The sequence below is a fragment of the Felis catus genome, chromosome C1 (genome assembly GCF_018350175.1).
Source record: "Felis catus isolate Fca126 chromosome C1, F.catus_Fca126_mat1.0, whole genome shotgun sequence".
Lineage (NCBI taxonomy): Eukaryota > Metazoa > Chordata > Mammalia > Carnivora > Felidae > Felis > Felis catus.
In genome coordinates this window covers 607,416-627,615 of record NC_058375.1, presented here as the reverse complement: position 1 = coordinate 627,615, position 20,200 = coordinate 607,416, and the positions used below count along the sequence as shown (strand labels likewise).

Genomic DNA, 20,200 nt, shown 5'->3' with positions numbered 1-20,200 from the left:
TTCATGCTGAAAACCCCCTTCGTGAAGAGAGAAGAATGGTTCTCCTGTCCCCAACGGCTCAGGAAGCAAAATAAGCGTGGGTACAGAAAGTGAACACCATCCTGGGGAGGAAAAGAAAGCTCAATTCCACTCGCCCTTTCTGTGCCCGAGTTCGTCCCATTCCGCATTTCCCACTTCAAACCCGGCTAACGAGGGCGCATGTCGGTCTCCCGCTCTCTTCCCTGGGCTGCGGCTCGTGGGTTCACCACATTCCCACGGCCCTTCCAAACCGCGGGAGGGGGCGGGGCGGGAGGGACCCCGGGGAGGCGCGCCTTCGCGCCACACGCCCTTCCAGAATTCCGGTCGAGCCTCCGGCGTCACCGGAGCACCACCGGCGGCCTCCGCGCCCCGCGCTCGGAGGGACGGCCGGCGGCGGCGCCCGGGTCGGAAGTGACGTGAGCGCGCCCGGGCCCCTCCCTGCTCCGGCCGAGCCGCCGGCGGGCGCCGCCGACCTGCGTCATCAGCCCGCGCCGACGCAGGAAGTGCCGACGCTGCTGGCGCGCGCCGGGCGCTGTTTCTCCTCAGGCTCCGGGACCGGCGGCGGCGGCGGCGGCGGCGGCGGCGGCGGAGGCGCAGGGGTGAGTGGCGGAGGGCGGGGCCGGGCCGGGCGGCGAGCGCTCGGATCCGGGCGGACCCTGGGCGTCGCTTCCCGCCTCCTCGTTCCGCCTCGCCCCGCGCGGACCCGGGGGTTGAGGCGGCGTCGGGCGCAGACGCCGGGAGCCCGCCCCTCCGGGCCCGAACCCCGACTCGTAGCGGCCGCGCCCGGGGGGCTGAGGGGTCGGGCGGCCCGGCCGCGTCGTATCCGGTGACCGCGACCCCCGGGCGTGGGGTCTCCGGGACTGAGCCGCGAGCTTTCCACGGATGAGCTCCCTCCTCACCGGTGTTGCTCTGCCGGGGGGGGGGGGGGGGGTGTTCTCGTCTGTGACCGAAGGGTAAACTGAGGCGGAGGACCTTGCCCGGGAATGACGGCAAAGAGATTTGAATCCAGGCGGTCGCTCTTCGGGGCCCGGCCCGCCCCGTCCGCGAAGACGCGAGCCGCAGCGCCCCGAAGCCCACTTGCCGTGTGTCCTGCCCTGGCTCGAGCTCTTTCTCTTTGCAGCGGTTCGACTCAAATGGGTGATGAAAAGGACTCTTGGAAGGTGAAAACTTTAGATGAAATTCTTCAGGAAAAGAAACGACGGAAGGAACAAGAGGAGAAAGCAGAGATAAAACGCTTAAAAAACGTAAGCCATGTTTTTTAAGTAAGTGGTTTTCTTAAAGGAGATTTAATTTCTTTGCCCTCGTTTTTCCATTAGAACAACGCTTCTTCGGTGAAGTTCTTTTGTACTTCCAAATGTCGCAGGTGAGCGCAAAATCTCTTCTAAAAATTAACAAAAACGTTCAAATACTCGGTTTACGTTGGAGACAGATCGATAACATACTAAAGCTGTGTGTAGATGGCAGGATCCACGTGGAGATAAAGTACTTTGAACCTGAATCCATTAGTGCAGTGGGACTAATTTTTCTCACGTCACCGTTTCTGTGTGCGTGGCACCATTTCCAAGTATGTCTAGTGCAGTAGGAAGTCGCCCTGGAATTAATACTCGTGTTTGGCGGGTCTTTGGTTGGCACAGTAACGTAATCAGAGAAACGTTTGGTACCTTGGCGAGAGCGTCGGCAGAAGTACTCGTGTCTGCTCTCACTAGTAGCTGACCTTTGTTAGCTATTTCCGAGTCACGGAGGAGGTGTCCCAGGGTATTTGGCGTATAAAACACGGCGTAAGGCTCCAGTTTGGCTTATGTAAACGACTAACATACTTGGCGTAGAGTCTAATGTTCCTTGTCGAATATGCTGATTTCAAGTTTTTTCACCTGAGGCCCTGGGTTCTAGAGAGTTGTGATTTTAACGTCATACGATTTGGGTGGAAGGTTCTTATACCTCGTAACACTGATCCATTCAAAGCGTATGTGAAACTTCGGGCATTGGCAAGGTTTGAGATCATTAACAAGACTTTTATCTGTGAGGAAGTGACTTTCTCCTTGCTTCTCAGTCTGATGACCGGGATTCCAAGCGGGATTCCCTTGAGGAGGGGGAGCTGAGGGACCACCGCATGGAGATAACGATCAGGAACTCGCCGTACAGAAGAGAGGACTCCATGGAAGACAGGTGGGGACAAGGTGCACGAGGAGGAAGGGCATCCAGCTGCACGTGCGCTTCCCCGCGGAGACACGCGGGGTCCCACAGCACAGCTGTGGTCCTGGCTGAGCCTCCGCAGGGCTCCTCTGAAAACGTTTGAAGCGGTGACTGTGGGTTTACCTCACAGTTGAGATGGCCTTGGTGTGGTACCAGTTGGCACCCGAGTCCTCTTGCGAGAAGATTGAATGGGTGCATATCCCCTTCTTGGCAATTATCCTTCAACCCAGTGAATTCGCATTCACAAATTGCATTGAAATAATTGTGTGTGTGTGCTTTTAGCGACTGGTAAAATTACTGCCTAAAATCTTGCACGGATGAACCACACTAGGGTGCTGAAGTGTGCTCGAGCAAGGCCCGTGAGCAGCGGTGGTCCTAGCGAGGCCCGTATATGCTAACATCCCTTCCTGCACCACGGTATCCCCTCACTTGCTTGCTTCTCGTATCCGTCATCATCACCAAATTATCCGTCATCAAATCATTAAAGCCAGCCTAACCAGAAATTAAGGTGCGAGGACATACAGGTTGTGAATTCTCACAACTTTTTGGTCATATAGTCAGTGAAAAGTGTTGTCGAGTGACCTTTTGAGGTCATCAAGTTCTGTTAAAATTGTGATACTTTTTTTAACGGCTTTATTGATGTATAAACGATAAACTGCTTATATATATATAAAGTGTGCGGTCTGACATGTTTGTACACGCTTGTGAAACTATCACCATGGTCATGGTGATGAACGTGTGCATCATGCCCTGAAGTTTCTTCCGAGAGGCATTTTCTTTCCATATACACATTGATTTTTCGCTTACCCTTTTCATCTGTGTCTGTATTTATGAGCAGTTTTGGCTTCAATTTCATAGTTAAGATTTAAAATGATTCTAGATTCAACTTTCTTTGTATTCTGAACGCTGCGTTTTTCCGGGCTGAAGAAGCTCCACGGCACCCTCATGGCTCTTCCATTACCTGACGTGATGCTTTGTGTCTTATTTCAGAGGAGAGGAAGATGATTCTTTGGCTATCAAACCACCCCAGCAAATGTCTCGGAAAGAAAAGGCTCATCACAGGAAAGATGAAAAGAGGAAAGAGAAACGTAGGCATCGTAGCCATTCAGCAGAAGGGGGTACTGAAGCATTTATTGTTTTTTTTCTTTGTATCATGCTCAAGTATGGTCTGTTTCCTGTGTCATACTCTATCGTCTCCTCCAGAGCACAATTGAAAGAGAAGAGAAAGTAAAATCTTAGCCAAAAGCATACGTTTTTCTAGATCATTCTGAATAGTTAATTCATTTTCTTCCTGGTATTTTTTTCTCCCTCGTTACATTGTTTTGGGTTAGTTTGTTTAAATGTAATATTCTCTTTTTTTTTAATGTTTTTTTAATTTTTTTAACGTTTATTTATTTTTGAGAGAGAGAGAGAGAGAGCGAGCGAGTGCACAAGGAGGGGAGGGGCAGAGAGAGAGGGAAACACAGAAACCAAAGCAGGCTCCAGGCTGTAAGCTGTCAGTACAGAGCCTGACGCGGGGCTCAAATTCACGAACTGTGACATCATGACCTGAGCTGAAGTCAGACACTTAACCGACTGAGCCACCTAAGCACCCCATTAATGTTTGTTTTTTGAAGGAGAGATCGAGCATCAGCGGGGGAGCGGCAGAGAGAGGGAGACACAGAATCCAAATCCTGAGCTGTCAGCATAAAGCCTGACGTGGGGCTTGAACTCACAAATCGTGAGATCGTGACCTGAGCAGAAGTCAGATGCTTAACTGACTGAGCCCCCCATAAATGTAACATTGTCTAAACTCAACAAATATAGGGTATTTATATGCAGTGTTTTTTTAAGTTTACTTATTTTGAGAGAGCACACTTGCAAGCATGAGATGGGCAGAGAGAGAGGGAGAGAGTATCTCAAGCAGGCGGCATGCTGTCAGTGCGGAGCCTGACACGGCTCTGTCTCACAAACTGGGAGGTTGTGACCTGAGCCGAAATCGTGAGTCGGATGCTTAACCAACTGAGCCACCCAGGCATTCCTTCCTTACATTTTGAATAATAGGTGTTTTTCTAGCTGACATGGTTGCAAGAGTATAGTAGGCAACATAAAACACACAGTGTGTGTTAATTGGCTATGTTAACAGTAAGCTTTTAGTAAAATTTTTAGGGAATCAGAAGTTATACATGGATTTCTGACTGCGCTGGGGGTCAATTATTCAACATTGTGTTTTTAAGGATCAATTATAGTCTAATCATAGCTTAATACAGAAAGAAGGTGAAAGTTAGTTTTTTTTTTTTTAAACGTTTATTCATTTTTGAGAGGGAGCGTGAGCAGGGGAGGGGGAGAGAGAGAGGGAGACACAGAATCCGAAACAGGCTCCAGGCTCTGAGCTGTCAGCACAGAGCCTGATGCGGGGCTCAAACTCACAAACCACGAGATCATGACCTGAGCCGAAGTCGAACGCTTAACCAACTGAGCCACCCAGGCGTCCCAAAAGTTACAGTTCTGTTCAGTGATAACCACATTATTTTTTCTCTCACTTTGAGGCTTACTTCCATAGGATTTTCTTTTGTTTTTTTAACATAAAATGATTGTTTCTCCGAAGTCATTAATTAAATGTTTTCTTCTTCACTGAGTATTTTCTTTGAAAAAAAGTTTTTGATTTTTTTTTTAATGTTTATATTTTAGAGAGACAGGGTGTGAGCGGGGGAGGGGCAGAGAGAGAGGTAGACCCAGAATCTGAAGCAGGCTCCAGGCTCTGAGCCGTCAGCACACAGCCCGACACGGGTCTCGAACTCACAAACTGTTGAGATCATGACCTGAGCCGAAGTCAGGCGCTTAACCAACTGAGCTACCCAGGCCCCCCTGAAAATTTTTTTAATCTTTTAACTTACTTTTTGAGAGAGAGCACGCACAAGCGGGGGCGGGGCAGAAAGAGGGGGCAGAGGATCTAAAGCAGGCTCTGCGCTGACAGCAGAGAACCACAATGTGGGGTTCAGATTCATGAACCGTGAGATCATTCCCTTGTCAGACACTTAACTGACTGAGCCACCCAGGCGCCCCTTCAATATTTTTAAATTAAGTTTTGGGTGTTGGGCCCCTTTGCGTGACATTCTCTCTCCTCTTAGGGAAGCATGCTAGGGCAAAGGAAAAAGAGAGAGAACACGAGCGCCGGAAGCGACACCGGGAGGAGCAAGACAAGGCTCGCAGAGAGTGGGAGAGGCAGAAGAGAAGGGAGATGGCCCGGGAGCATTCCAGGAGGGAGAGGTGAGTGAGTGCAGTCTGCGAAGGAGCCTGAAACTGAGCATTGCTGGTAGCCGACACCCCATCAGAGCGGCGATGGAGGCCGCCATTTTGGTGCACACACGAGAACCCGGCAGTATGACAGAGATGTGGGTCAGAAGTGGTTTGTGAGTCCACAGTCCTGGCACGGTAAACATGGGGTGGTGCTGACTGAAGAGATTAAGTTTTTACTGCATCTTGAAGACAGACATGGGTGTGAGTCTTCCTCAGAAGATCATGAAGGGAATGGAAATCGTGTGTCGGTTTCCTCCAGGTGAAGGCTGGTGGGGGAGGTACTCGGGAGCCAGGCCATTCCAGCAGTTGCTTGAGACCCAGTGTAAGAGTGTGATTTGAGCCAGTTGGAAGGGGCATTGCTGGTGGGAGCTGGAAGTCTGACAAAGGAATTCAGACACAAGGAGTGCAGTTTGGGGCCAAAAACATAGCAGTGGAGAGGGAAAGGGCGGTGGTCGCGCAGGGAGAGACGATCTTCCTCCGTCTGTCAGCTGACGCCGGGGATGGGGGAGGAGGGCCCTCTCAGATTCAGCCCAGGGCGCGTATAGACATTCCCACACAGCGCCCAAGAGAAATCTGTTCTAGGACGATTCATTGGTCACTGGGCAAGTATTTTTTGAGTGCCTGCTCTGTACCGAGCTCTCTTCCAGGTGGTCTAAGCAAGGAAGACTAAGGAAATATATTGCTTAGGGTTCTCTAGGTCACAGCAGAAATAGACTGTGGTTCTTTCAGACAAAATGGGAATCCCAAAGGCCTTATAATAGCTTTGGAGCTGAGGCACCAGACTCTTACACATTAGTCTCCAAGTACATCTCTGTGGGCTCAGATTCCCAGAAGACATCTGTGTAGCTCCAGATCTGTTCATCTGGGCTAGTTGTGACTACTGGGGCCGTCTCTGTGTATTGAGGTGTTTCCAGAGAAAGCTTGGTACCGGCCTGCTACACGGAATGGAGAAGTAGGAGGGGTAGATGGTGCCTGTGTTCCCAGCAGGCCAAATGACACGGGCACCGAAGAAAGTGTGATGAGAGCCTTTGTTCTCATGAGGAGGAGGTATGGGGGGGAGCTGATTCCTAAGGTAAAAGATCACGGGGTGAGCAGAACTGTGTGTCCAGGTTCGCTGCTAGCATGGGAAACCCCCGTGTTTGCCGAGCCCAGTGCTGACCGTTTAGGATGGGCTGACGGCACAGCCGTGCGGACACAGTGTTGATCCCCAGGAAGCCAGGCTTGAAAACAAAAAGCAACGAAGGGAAAAAACCAGCAGTGGCCGCACTCTTTTTGGAGCACAGAGTTGACAGAGTTAGCAGAGCAGGTTACCAGACAAACAGCAGCAGGTGAGAGGAAAAATTAGCATCCTCAGTTGCTACCGTATGTTACTTGAAACGTCCAATTCTCAACAGGACGTCTTGAGATGTAAAAGAAATAGGAAAGTATGACTTCCTGTTAAGGAAGACAAGCATCAGTAGAAACCAAGTGTTCCAGATTAGCAAGGAACTTGAAACAAAGCAATAGAAATTATGCTTTCTTCGGAACAGACAGTCAAAGGAAGAGAACTAGAGCCTCCGGGATCTGTGGCACAGCACCTGTTTCACCAACGCCATGCAACTCGCAATACCAGGAGAGAAGAGTGATGCGGCACAAAGATGTCTTTTTAAGTAATGGCTGAAATCTTCCCAAATCTGATGAAAAACAGTCATCTGCATATCCAAGAAGTTCAGTGTACCCCAAGCAGGGTAAATAGAAAGACACATCATAGTCAAACTGGTGAAAGCCAAAGAATAGATTTTGAAGGCAGCAAGAGAAAAAAAAATCTACATAGAAGGTGTGATTGGTGGCCGACTTCTCATTAGAAACAGTGGAGGCCGGGGCGCCTGGGTGGCTCAGTCGGTTAAGCGTTCGACTTCAACTCAGGTCATGATCTCTTGGCCTGTGGGTTTGAGCCCTGCGTTGTTGGACTCAGTACTGACAGCGTGAAGCCTGGAGCCTGCTTTGGATTCTGTGTTTTTCTGTCTCTCTGTCTCTCCCTTGCTTGTTCGTTCTCTCTCTTTCTGTCTCTCTCAAAAATAAACATTAAAACAAAAATTAAAAAAAAAGAAAAACAGTGGAGGTCAGAAGGCAGTGGAATGGCGTAGTCACACTGCTGAAAGAAAACCTGTCAACCAGGAAATCTGTGCAGCAAAACTGTCGTTCAAAAGTGAGGAGACATAACAAACTGGTGGAATTCATTGTTAGTAATACCTGCCTTAAATACTCCAGGGCAGACGCCTGAGTGGCTCAGTCGGTTGAGCATCCAGCTTTGGCTCAGGTCATGATCTCATGGTCCGTGAGTTCGAGCCCTACATCGGGCTCTGTGCTGAGAGCTCAGAGCCTGGAGCCTGCTTCAGATTCTGTGTCTCCCTCTTTTTCTGCCTTACACCGCTCACTGTCTGTCTCTCTCTCAAAAATAAATAAATACATACATACATACATACTCAAGATCTTCAGGTTGAATGGAAATGACACCAGAAGGTATAGAATTCACAGGAAGAAAAGACAAGCTTTAGAAATGGTAAAAGTGTAGGTTAACGTAAGATAATTTATGTACGTTTCATTTCATGTCTTCTCAGCTTCTATGAGAGACACGATTGCATAAAACAGTAATTATTAAAATACCGTGTTGTTGTGTGATACGTAGCATGTGTAGAGTGCACAGGGTTGAGAAGGGAGGGCTGTGGCTGTGGCAGAGCAGACCTATGTTCAGTGGAATGAAGTTAGCGTAATTTGATAAGATGCATGCTGCCATCACTAAAACAACCTCTAAGAAAATAACTTTAACAAAATAGTGCAAACAAGAATTAAAATCATATACTACAAATATTTATTTATACCAAACACAGAGGGGCGTCTGGACAGCTCAGTCAGTTAAGCATCAGACTCTTGATTTCAGCTCAGGTGGTGATCTCATGGTTCATGGGATTCTCTCTCCCTCACCCCCCTCTCTCTCTCACTCTCTGCCCCTCCCCTGCACTCTTCCCCTCTATCCCTCTCCCTCCCTCCCATCTCTCTCAAATAAACATTATATACATACACAGACCATCAAAAACTGAGAAACAGGACCCAAAAGGAAGACCTATAAAAGAAAAACCAAGAACAACAACGAAAGTAAATCCAGCCAAATCCATAATTGCATGAAATGTGAAGTGGTTTCTGTACCCAAAGGAGAGGTTCTTTGATAGCAAAGCTTGATCTATCATGTTGTCTGTAAGGAGAACACGTTAGAGACCGGGACAAAAATAGGTCGAAAGTAAACGTATGGGGAGCTGCCGTGTGAAGCCTGGTCTCCATAGCTAGTGGTAAAGAGGGTATGGGAGCAAGCCAAAACAGACTAGGAGCTCACGCTGTGCCACTGTGTGCCCACCCTTCGGCTCCTGACACCAAGGCTGAGCCCAGGGTGTTTTTCCCTTGCCTGTGCCACCTCCCAGTCCCTGGCCCAACGTGGTACTGACCGACCAAAGCCCAGTACTGACGAGACAGCTCGGTGCCTGGTGTCTGTGCCGCCTGCCAGAACACTGAGGCAGAGATTCCGCAGGTACCTGAATGGAGTGGGGAGAAGAGCTAGCCAATGAGGTGGGCTGTGCACCGTCGTTAATGGTTCAGATTATACTGGAGAGGTTTCTACAAGAGCATGAGGAAACTCCACCGTCCAGATCTGTTATAAATAGTATGCTACAGGACCCTTCTCAGATTCCAGATGGAGTTCTAGCAAATCAGGGCTGTCCGTGCACCGTGCAGTCAAATGCTCTACCCCTGAGCTCTACCCCTGTGTCAGCACACTATAAACGACTGCTGTTACGGACCACTGGTTGACTGCATCAAACATGCCCTTGGTCATGAGCGTGAAGTCCTGCTGAGAGGCCTTCTAGAGGAAAACCTGTCCTTCCTAAATGAAGAGCAGCTCCGTGCAGAGGGTTATGACAAAACCCCAAACTTTACAAGTTCCAGTTGCTGTAGAAGGGTACATAATTCACCGGATTGAAAGCGGGGCCTCATTTGGTGATGAATGTCGCCTCCATGTCCACCTACATGACTGACCAGGTCTGGACGTACTGGAATAGGTTTGGGTTGGGCTTCGTCATTTATTGGGACAGCTTTACCCGGGAACTGGACTGTAGCTGGGAAAGGGGCATCCTGCTCAAAGCCTGTTTTCCCGTGGACATTGTCGCCTTGTGTCATAGCATAGCTTGACCCTGATGATCCTGGAAGAGAAGCCGGGAGGACGAGGCTGGATCCAAAGCAGTTTTACTTCTCTGCAGTGTAAACTCCTGGCAGCACCTGCCCTGAACTTCAGCCGAATTCGTGCTGCCCGTAGCCACGTCACTACCTCTTGAGACAAACATATCAAGAATTTCTATTTTTCCTCATCCGTTGCTGATGTGAACAGCCAAGAACTGCATACATAACCACTTGTTGTCATAAGCATTTCTCTGTCAGTTTACAGATAGTCATAATCTTCCTTCCTTCCAGATGGTTTCTGCTCATATACTGAACAAAAAGCAGAAATGTGGAGACTGAAAGGTGTGATTTTTCAATTCTCCCAGTTCCCGAACCACCCTCTTTATTTTTTTTCCCAAGTCTCCATTCGTTCTCCCGCCTCCCCCGTTCTTCTCATACCCTCGCAGGTCCTCAGTGTTGAATTAGCATCCTGGAATAATCTAGCACAATCCTAGCAGAGTGGAAAACATGGCGGTTGAACCTCTTTTTGCTCTCACCTGCAGGGTTCCAGTACCTTGATGGTAGCCCGGGCTTGTTTTGTCCAGTCTTTGCGATTTTCTGATTTCTGTGGCATTAAGCCAAGCTGAGAAAATATACTTGACGAGAGGTTTTTCTTTTTACGGTACTTATTTGAACACCAAAGACTTTCCGTTTATTTCATGTAAGAGTATTGGTTACATTATATCTGGAAACCACACTCCTTTGGATTGGAGGCCAAGGGGAGACCATTGAAGCATGGTGCCAGCCTGGGCAAAAGTTCATTTTTAATGTTATTTTTTAATGTTTATTCATTTTTGAGAGATAGAGACTGAGCGTGAGTGGGGAAGGGGCAGAGAGAGAAGGAGACCCGGGATCCGAAGCGGGCTCCAGGCTCTGAGCCGTCAGCACAGAGCCCAACGCGGGGCTCAAACTCACAAACCATGAGATCATGACCTGAGCTGAAGTCAGAGGTTTAGCCAAACTGAGCCACCCAGATGCCCCAGACGTTCATTTTTAAATACAGCTACTTGTCAGTATGTACAGTAATCAGTATCTTTCTGAGTAGAGTTTTTTAAAAGCACATTTTATGCACTGGTCTATATGCGCATTTTATACCACATAATTATATAACACTCAAATAATTTAGTCCTTAGAAATGTTCAGCTTTGAATGAATTAAGTGTACCAGAAATAAACATAGAGTGATTTCCAAATAAGCAAAATAAAAGGGATTTTGTATATGTTCGGAAAACAAAAAAGCATGAAATTAAACACATGGAAGAAGGTGCAACACGTACACAGCAGCCACAGCGCGCAGGTGGCTCAGCGCCAGGCCAGACGTGAGGCCAGCACCGAGACCGGGCTTCACAACCACAGGAAGGGACATACGTCAGGAACATGTGACCGCGGTAAACGTGTATGAGTCTGACAGCAGAGTCCAGAAATCTGGGCTGCAATAACTTGACAGTTGAAAGAAGAAACAGGAAGTTTCGGTACCCCCCTCTAGTTGTTAATAGAACGAGATGAAACAAGGATATAAAAAATTTGGAAAATACCCTGCACCAGCTCAGTCTGACTGAGCTTGCGTGCCGGACTCCACCCACAGCCACAGAAGACACGCTCATCTCGAGCATATCGTATGTGGGCCATACGACAAGTGTCATACATAAGATAGTTGCAGTAGTACGAAGTACGCCGTCTTTCCACAAAAGAAAGTGGAAATCAACAGAAAGAAACCTGGGGAAATCCTCAAAATGTTGGGAAATCCAACCACCCATTTCTGAGAAAAGTTTTCATACAGCAATAATCACACCTCAGATAAACCTCATTGGCTGTGATACTGCCACGTCGCAAAGCTCTTCCGTTTCTGATTAACCTGTGGCCCAAAGAAGAAATTCAAAGGAAAAATAGAAAATATTTTGAATTGAGTGAAAACAAAAGCAACGTGCCAAAAGGTAGGGGTGCACAAAAAGCTGGGCCCAGAATGAGCTGTTTTAAGCACTGATACCAGAAGAGGAAGTTGTCAAGTCAGCAACTTGAGCTGCTACCCCAAGAGCAGGAGAAAGAAGCAGACTCAGCCCAAAGAAGCAGAAGAAGTGTCCCGAGAGTCCTGATCTGACAGAAAGCAGATTGGGGGAGGATGGCTAGGAGCTGACCGCGGATGGGCATGAGATGGGAATGTTTTAAAACTGGCTTATGGTGATAGTCGGACAATTTTGTAAATTGACGAAAAACTGAATTCACTGGTTGGATTTATTTTTTTTTAAGTTTTTATTTGAGAGAGACAGAGCTATGAGCAGGGGAGGGGCAGAGAGAGGGAGAGAGGATGCCAAGCAGGCTCTGCACTGTCAGGGTTCACATTCACAAATCCCGAGACCACGATCTGAGCCGAAAGAGTCGGATGCTTAACCGACTGAGCCACCCAGGTGCCCCTCAGTGGTTGGATTTTATATGCTAACTTACAACTTTTATTTTGTAATAGTTTGGACTTCTAGGCATTTACAGAAGAGTTCCTAGAATCCGAGCCTTCCACAGCGGTGACCTCTGACGGGCCCCAAAGCTGGCACGGTACCAGCGACCATACCACAGGCCTTGTTCCACTTTCACACTTGTCCGTGCTCATTTCTGTTTTTGTTTTTGTTTTTGTTTTTTTGGTAATAGCTTTTCTGGTTAGATTTGGACTTAATTCTGATTCTGTCGGGATTTGAAAACTAACCGCTGCTCATCGGTTTTCACCATCTGGCCACTTTGTGGTGCATCAGCCATGCACACCGTGGTCGCTAATAGTTCCTGCACTTCAGATGAGCCTTGTCCCCTCCATGAAGCAACTTTCCCTGCTGCCCCTCGTATACCACACTCGTACCCGCTTAGCTCCCCACCAGGCCCGGCTGGGTGTCCGTCTACCATAGGATCTAGTGAGGAGGGTAGGACAGGGCCTCAGGCCCAAGTCTAGGTCCTTCTCTCCACCTTCCCCAGGTGGGCTCTTCCACCCCTCAGTGCCCCTGAAAACTTAGTGATAAAGGTGGGTTTAAATTGTACTGCCATCCACACTCAGTAGGACTGTGAAACAGAAGCCTTCTGGAACCAGTGGGCTCATCCCTCATTGGCAATATCTCATCGTGCCAGTACTTTGCTACATTCTGTTGCGGCTGTTGGGCTGTGTGCGCGTACACGTTCTACTTTTAAAAAGCCCATTATGGTTTGAACAATCTAAGTGGGCAGTTTCTAAATTTGAGCAAAAAACACTTGGGGTGAAAAAGAAAACTTCGTGTTTGCGGAGAGAGAGTCGGCCTGTGCTTGTTGCAGGGACCGCCTTGAGCAGCTGGAGAGGAAGCGGGAGCGAGAACGAAAGATGCGGGAACAGCAAAAGGAACAGCGGGAACAGAAGGAACGGGAGCGGCGCGCCGAGGAGCGGCGCAAGGAGCGCGAGGCCCGAAGGGAAGGTGCGCGTGGGCGCACCCTGTGGTTGGGGTGTTGTTCCCATGGGTGAGCCCAGAGCTGCACAAATGACACTGAGGGGTGAGGTGCTCTGGACCATGGCTGAGTGAAGGGGGAACAGGCCGTGGGGCTCGGGAGTTGAGCCTGACCACATAGTTCCTTGCCAGAGAAGGCAGTGGTCACTTCAGGCCTGAGGTGAGGGTGTGCGGCCGGGGCGCACCCAGGCCTGGTGCTGGACAGCCGTCAAGGTAACACACGGGCTGCCGCCCGCTGCTGTTTAGGCACAGGCTTGGAGAGGTGGGTCGTGGCCCCTTCTTTTCCGGCAGTAGAGAGTCTGGAAGGCCTACGTGGGTCCTCCGGGACGTCTCACGGTTTCCACGCCTCTGTGGCCACAGAGCTGTCAGCAGGTGTAGTGGGTTGTCATCGGCAGGGGTGCAGGTGAGGACCACCTCTGACCGAGGTGGGACCCTGCCAGAGAGAGGGTGCCGCCAGCGCTGCCTCCTGCTGTGTTCTGTGCCCCAGTGTCTGCACATCACCGGACCATGAGGGAGGACTATGGCGACAAAGTGAAAGCGAGCCACTGGAGTCGGAGTCCGCTGCGGCCGCCGCGAGAGCGGTTTGAGCTGACAGACGGCCGGAAACCAGGTGAGGGCCCGCGGCGCCTGCCTGGGGGCCAGCGTGGCGCGGTTCTTTGCTGACAGTTTTTTATGGACAAAAACTTTTTTTTTTTTTCAACGTTTATTTATTTTTGGGACAGAGAGAGACAGAGCATGAACGGGGGAGGGGCAGAGAGAGAGGGAGACACAGAATCGGAAGCAGGCTCCAGGCTCTGAGCCATCAGCCCAGAGCCCGACGCAGGGCTCGAACTCACGGACCGCGAGATCGTGACCTGGCTGAAGTCGGACGCTTCACCGACTGCGCCACCCAGGCGCCCCAATGGACAAAAACTTTTTTTTGCACGACGATACGGTATGCTAAAGTACTTCCGTGTCACATGACAGGACTTTAGCATTTGTGCGGAGCACATTTGTATTTCTCAGCGGAAACCTTTGTTACGGGTCTTTGAGAGCTGTTTTCCAGCTGAGTGTGGATGAGGGTTTATCCTACACACTGAAGCTTATCTCTGTGTGAAAGATCCCCACGTGATCTCGTTGATGGTAAACACGTTCACTTTTGATGGTTTGTGTCGCAAGTGAAAGAAGAGAAGGTGGAAGAGAGAGACCTGCTGTCCGACCTGCAGGACGTCAGCGACAGCGAGCGCAAAACCAGCTCAGCCGAGTCCTCGTCAGGTGAGTGCGGGCCCCGCCGCCGTGAAGTCACCGCTGCCTGCGGTGCCTGCCTGCGGTCACTTCCGGCCGTTTTCTTCTGAAGCGGAATCAGGGTCGGGCTCGGAGGAGGAGGAAGAGGAGGAGGAGGAGGAAGAGGAAGAGGAGGAAGAGGAGGGCAGCAGCAGTGAAGAATCGGAGGAGGAGGAGGAGGAGGAGGAAGAGGAGACAGGGAGCAACTCCGAGGACGCGTCTGGACAGTCGGCTGGTGAGGAGGGCACCGGGCGCGACGGTTTAGTTTGCTGGACTCCACAGACCGCAGAGGTCACGGGAACTCTCGGTTCGAAAATGTCTCCAAATGGCCAGTGCCTTGCTACCTGGGACTCCACGTGAGACCCCAGAATTGATCGTTTACGGCGGTTCTTGCTCTCTGCTAGCTAAAGCAGACCCTCGCTTGTGCTGGCGGAGGGTCTGAAGAGCCCTAGAAAGAGGCAGACCCCAAGCCAGCGCAGGGCCAGCAGCCCCGCAGATCTGAGCAGACGCCTGCTGTCTCTTGCAGAGGAAGTGAGCGAAGACGAAATGAGTGAGGACGGGGAGCGCGAGAATGAGAACCACGTCCTCGTTGGTGAGAGGCATCCCTGGTGCTTGGTCTTTTCCTGCGTGCTGTGGCCCTTTGTAGAGCTGGCACCTCGGGCTTCCTCCAGGGTCACCCCACCCCAGAGGCACAGGCAGCTGAGTCACTGAGAGACCCGGTTCCCTGAGCACCACCACCCCCACTCCCCCCCACCGACCACTTGCGACCATGAGGGGCCGGCATCCCTTACTGGGGACAGTCCTGACTGAGCGTCCTCGTGAGCGTCACCGTGGCTTAGACACTGCAGGTGGCTGGGAAGCACCAGCCGGGGCCCGGCCTTTTAGCTCAGGTCCAACCACAGGCCCATCACCATTCTGTAGACACCAGCAAGGCCTTGCCCTCAAGGCCTGACGGGAGCTCTGGGTGTGCCGCCTTTGAGCTCAGTCTCCGGCCAGGGGCTCACAGTGCATGTGGCTGAGCTGGCAAGCCCCCAGACCCCAGTGCCCTCTGTCCAGGACGGTGGGACACACGCTTGTGCACAGCATCCTGGGGTCATTCTCGTGTGGCTCTTGCGTGCACTCAGTGTCCCCCCACCCCCACCCCAGACAGAAGAGGGGTGATGACGGTTGCTTATTTTGGTTCCATAATTGGGTTTAACTTTTGAAGTTCCAGAGTCCCGATTTGACCGAGACTCCGGAGACAGTGAGGAAGGGGAGGAAGAAGCTGGTGAGGGCACTCCACAGAGCAGCGCCTTGACCGAAGGGGACTTCGTGCCCGACTCTCCCGCCTTGTCACCCATTGAACTCAAACAGGAGCTGCCCAAGTACCTCCCTGCCCTGCAGGTCAGGCGTCCTTCCCATGCCGGGGCTGCTTCTGCCGATTACGAACAGGATGGTGGCTGAGAGCAGGAGCTGGGTCCCCGGGGTGTGGGTCCCCAGGGTCAGGTGTGCAGTGAGGGAAGGTGCCAGGGCCTTGGTGGTGTGGTGCAGGGGGCGCTCCTGTCCTCAGTGTTATCTTAGCGCCGGGCAGACAGGCCAGGCCTGGCTCAGAGGGATGTGTCCAGGACCAGCTCTTTCCCACGTTTTATTCCGTAATTGAGGAGCCCGTGGTCACTGAAGAAACTGGAGAAGAGGGCTGCTCCTGGCTCCCCCACCAGATACATTCGGCGCCCTCTGGAGACCTCTGGGCAGGGTTTGCTGCACTGGCCTGATTCAGGTGTGTGTGCGGCCGTGGCCGCTGGGTCCTCACGGCAGGCTTTCTTCCAGGGCTGTCGGAGCGTGGAGGAGTTCCAGTGCCTCAACAGGATTGAAGAAGGCACGTATGGGGTGGTGTACAGAGCAAAGGACAAGAAAACAGGTGGGTGCGGTGCCGAGTGGTCCCCCAAAGGGAGAAGGGGAGACGGGCAGGAACCAGATGGCACAGGGAGCCCGTCCCTATGCAGGAAGGGACTTGTGCTGAAGAGCATTGTCCGTGGGTGTACCCGTTGCGCCATCTCGAGCCCGGCCCGGAGGGTTTGCTGTCCGCAGCCTCACTGGGCCCACGTGCGGGCTGGGCTCTAGGAGCGAGGCCGGGTGTCCTGCCCGGGCCACAGCCAGCTCGCAGGGACTGAGATCGAGCCCAGGCCATCCTGGCCCTCGGCACCCTCGGTGTCAAGGTCCTTGAACACACAGTTCCTACTCTCCTAGGAGTCTCTTCTCCCCGGGTGCCCGGCTGTGGCCTCGCCTTACCTGGCCAGCACCAGCTAGTGACTCATGGGCCCCTGAGCAGTGGACTCCTTGGTACCTGTGGAGGCCCGAGGTCAGTCTGACCGTGAGGCTCTGCCGCTTATTTGTGACAGCAGGTGCCTCCGTTCTGGGACGGAGTGTGTCGTGTGCTTTGAGTGATAGCACCTGAGCAGGTGTGTGAGCCGCAGACTGGCAGCTTCCCCAGCACCTGCAGCTGGGTCTTGGAAAGTCAGGGAGGCCACCTGAGAGCCTCAGACCCCAGTGATTGTGTCTGTCCTGGGATGTTGAGGTTTGCTGTGTCTCCTGGCAAATCACAGTAGGGATATAGAGATAAATAGGAAAATTCTCCTTAGCTGTTTGGACAAAAGTTAGCATGGAAATCTGCCTCGTGCGTCTGTTGGGCCACAGGTTTGGGCTTGTTTTCTTGGTGCTGGTGTAACATGGGGCTTCCCAGTTACAACAAGGCTTCCCAGTGCCAAATAAGAAACGCTCCCTGAATCCCAACGAAATGTGTGCTTTCTCAGCCCATCTTCGAACTGTTTTCAGATGAAATTGTGGCTCTGAAGCGGCTAAAGATGGAGAAGGAGAAGGAGGGCTTTCCAATCACCTCCCTGAGGGAGATCAACACCATCCTCAAGGCACAGCACCCCAACATTGTCACCGTTAGGGTGAGGCAGCCCGGGCCTGTGCCCCGAGGGGACCCTGTGATTCCTGTGCACCAGTGTTGTGCAAAAATTGAGCACTAGCCTCCCAAAATGTCAGCCCCCTTAGGGTCGTCACACCTATAGGTACCTGCTGTCCCCAGTGTCTGTGCCCCGGGAGCCAGCAGTTAGTTGCAGGACCTGGAGGTGAGCACGGCACCCACGGACCCGCTCTTGTTTGCTAGGAGATCGTCGTGGGCAGCAACATGGACAAGATCTACATCGTGATGAACTACGTGGAGCATGACCTCAAGAGTCTGATGGAGACCATGAAGCAGCCTTTCTTGCCAGGTGGGGCCTGCAGGCACCGCGGGGGCCATGCAGGGAGGGTCTCCCACAGCCCTGATGTACTCCCACAGATGGGGCCCCCTGACTGATGTCCCCCACAAGGAACATGTGGCCCTCGGGCTGCCCAGGGTGCAGGCAGCGTGTCCCTGGGGCGGAAGGAGCACTGACCCCACCGCGCCGTGTATCCGAGTGTGTGCGCGCGTGCACGTGTGCGGTCTCTGTGCGTGCATGCGTGTGTGTGTGCGTGCGTGCGTGCGCGAGGGCCGTGCCAAGCTGAGAGCATTCCCGGGAGAAGCGCACCCTGAGAATCCCGGTTGCCGCCGAGGCGGGGAGCTGACCCGAGGCGCTGCCGTGTAGGGGAGGTGAAGACCCTGATGATCCAGTTGCTGCGCGGTGTCAAACATCTGCACGACAACTGGATCTTGCACCGAGACCTCAAGACGTCCAACCTGCTGCTCAGCCACGCCGGCATCCTCAAGGTGAGCCCCCGGGGCCCGCCCCACAGGGGCCTGGCACCTGGGCCTCAGGGGCCTGCCCACAGCCCGCCTCTGTCCTCGCAGGTGGGGGACTTCGGGCTGGCGAGGGAGTACGGGTCCCCCCTGAAGGCCTACACCCCAGTCGTCGTGACCCTGTGGTACCGCGCCCCAGAGCTGCTGCTCGGCGCCAAGGTGAGTGCGGGGGGCGGCCAGCCTGCGCGCGCTGCCCTCCCCCAGCCTCTTGAGCGTGCCCCTGGCCCCCCAGGAGTACTCCACGGCTGTGGACATGTGGTCGGTGGGCTGCATCTTCGGGGAGCTGCTGACCCAGAAGCCGCTGTTCCCCGGGAAGTCGGAGATCGACCAGATCAACAAAGTGTTTAAGGTGGGTCTGTGCTCTCGCCCTGCCAGCCACGTGCAGACACCTGTACCAGACCCTTCCCTGCAGGCCGCGGCCGTTCCAAAACTCTCTCTCTCTCTCTCTTTCTCTCTCAGGACCTAGGGACCCCCAGTGAGAAAATCTGGCCTGGCTACAATGACCTCCCTGCGGTCAAGAAGATGACCTTCACTGAGTACCCCTATAATAATCTCCGCAAACGCTTCGGGGCCCTGCTCTCAGACCAGGGCTTTGACCTCATGAACAAGTGTGTGAACCTGCAGGCTGTGCCCCTCCGGCCCTGGGCCTCCCCCTCCCCCACCCTCCCCCTCCCCCACCCTCCCCCACCCCCACGTGGGTGCCCAGTGCTCTTGTTCTCCTAGGTTCCTGACCTACTTCCCCGGGCGGAGGGTCAGTGCGGAGGACGGCCTGAAGCACGAGTATTTCCGAGAGACCCCCCTCCCCATTGACCCCTCGATGTTCCCCACGTGGCCCGCCAAGAGCGAGCAGCAGAGGGTGAAGCGCGGCACGAGCCCACGGCCCCCCGAGGGCGGCCTGGGCTACAGCCAGCTGGTGAGGACAGGGCCGCAGGGGGGAGGCTGTGGGGGTCCCCCCCAAAGGTGGGGCCAGCCCAGCCGAAGCCCCACGATGACGCTTGCTCCCCAGGGCGACGACGACCTGAAGGAGACAGGCTTCCACCTCACCACCACCAACCAGGGGGCCTCGGCCGCGGGGCCCGGCTTCAGCCTCAAGTTCTGAGGTTCGGCGCAGAGCCCGTGCCAGCCCCGCGGGTACCGGCCAGCAAGGCTCAGTCGGGACCAGGGCAGGCGCCAGAGGCAGCATGTGGGTCCAGACCGAGGCCTGGCCCCGACTGAGCACAGCCGCTGGAGGCCAGCGTGGCCGCGGATCTTGACCTCACATCTCAGACTGCCCGTCTCGTTCGCTTTTCCAACATTTCATTTTTATCTTGGCTTGTAAATTTGTAGAATTAAATCACATTTTCCTTGTTGTGGAAGGAAAGGCTGTATTTTTTCAGATGTGTCAGACTCGCCCTGCGAAGAGGGGGGCATCTGTAGGTGGCCAGTGTGGGCGGACACGTGTCCCCCAACACACAAGGTCAGCACGGTGACCACTGGGGACTGCACTGTTAGGACACTGGCCCTGGAATGGAGCTGTGGGGGGGATTTTTCTATTTAATCTTCAGGCTCCTTTGCACCTTCCTACCCTCAGGGCATCCACAGCCCCAGGCCCCCCAGAGCCAGGGTGCAAGTTCTTGGCCACAGTGAGACCGGTTTTGTACCAAGGTTAACATGTTTTAAGACGCAATAAGATATTCTTGGGGGGAAGCTTTGCTACATCGGTCCTTTCGCTCCCACTGGAGGCCTCACGGGCACAGTGGTCCGGCCCTTCCCAGCCTTCCTGCCTCCCCACCCCTGAGTGACCCCGAGACACGGCCAGGAACCCCGGGCTCCACCGGCTCAGCCTATGTCCCCAGCGATGCTGCTCACGTGTGGGAGTCCCTTTTCCCCACTTCTCCAGGACCAGCTGGAAAAAGCCTGCCTTGGCCTGTGGGGAAGTTGGGGCGTCCGGGCCCCAGGCTCCCCACATCCAGCTGAGCACAGGCTGGAGGGCCCCACCCCGCAGGACC

The 20,200-nt window shown here is 53.0% G+C and overlaps 1 protein-coding gene and 2 pseudogenes across 4 annotated transcripts; 2 read left to right on the top strand and 1 right to left on the bottom strand.

Moving 5' to 3' along the window:
* The first annotated feature begins 503 nt into the window (after nucleotides 1-503).
* LOC101080954 (cyclin-dependent kinase 11B) lies at nucleotides 504-19,567 on the top strand. 4 transcript variants are annotated; one of them, XM_006944209.5, is made up of 20 exons: nucleotides 504-617; nucleotides 1,139-1,262; nucleotides 2,069-2,184; nucleotides 3,202-3,329; nucleotides 5,322-5,460; nucleotides 13,020-13,156; nucleotides 13,674-13,796; nucleotides 14,345-14,440; nucleotides 14,523-14,684; nucleotides 14,976-15,041; nucleotides 15,663-15,832; nucleotides 16,256-16,346; nucleotides 17,261-17,382; nucleotides 17,601-17,706; nucleotides 18,061-18,182; nucleotides 18,264-18,371; nucleotides 18,445-18,561; nucleotides 18,672-18,820; nucleotides 18,936-19,125; nucleotides 19,219-19,567. In XM_006944209.5, exons 2-20 carry the CDS (start codon nucleotides 1,152-1,154, stop codon nucleotides 19,309-19,311), a joined length of 2,346 nt encoding a protein of 781 aa, XP_006944271.1. In that variant the 5' UTR covers nucleotides 504-617; nucleotides 1,139-1,151; the 3' UTR covers nucleotides 19,312-19,567. The 4 variants fall into 4 exon arrangements, with proteins under 4 accessions (XP_006944271.1, XP_004001185.1, XP_006944272.1 ...); XM_004001136.6 differs by having other exon boundaries at nucleotides 15,657-15,832; XM_006944210.3 differs by lacking the exon at nucleotides 504-617 and adding an exon at nucleotides 1,335-1,381 and having other exon boundaries at nucleotides 15,657-15,832.
* LOC102902507 lies at nucleotides 8,854-10,602 on the top strand (annotated as a pseudogene).
* On the bottom strand, nucleotides 11,449-11,571 carry LOC111562006 (annotated as a pseudogene).
* Nucleotides 19,568-20,200: the final 633 nt, after the last annotated feature.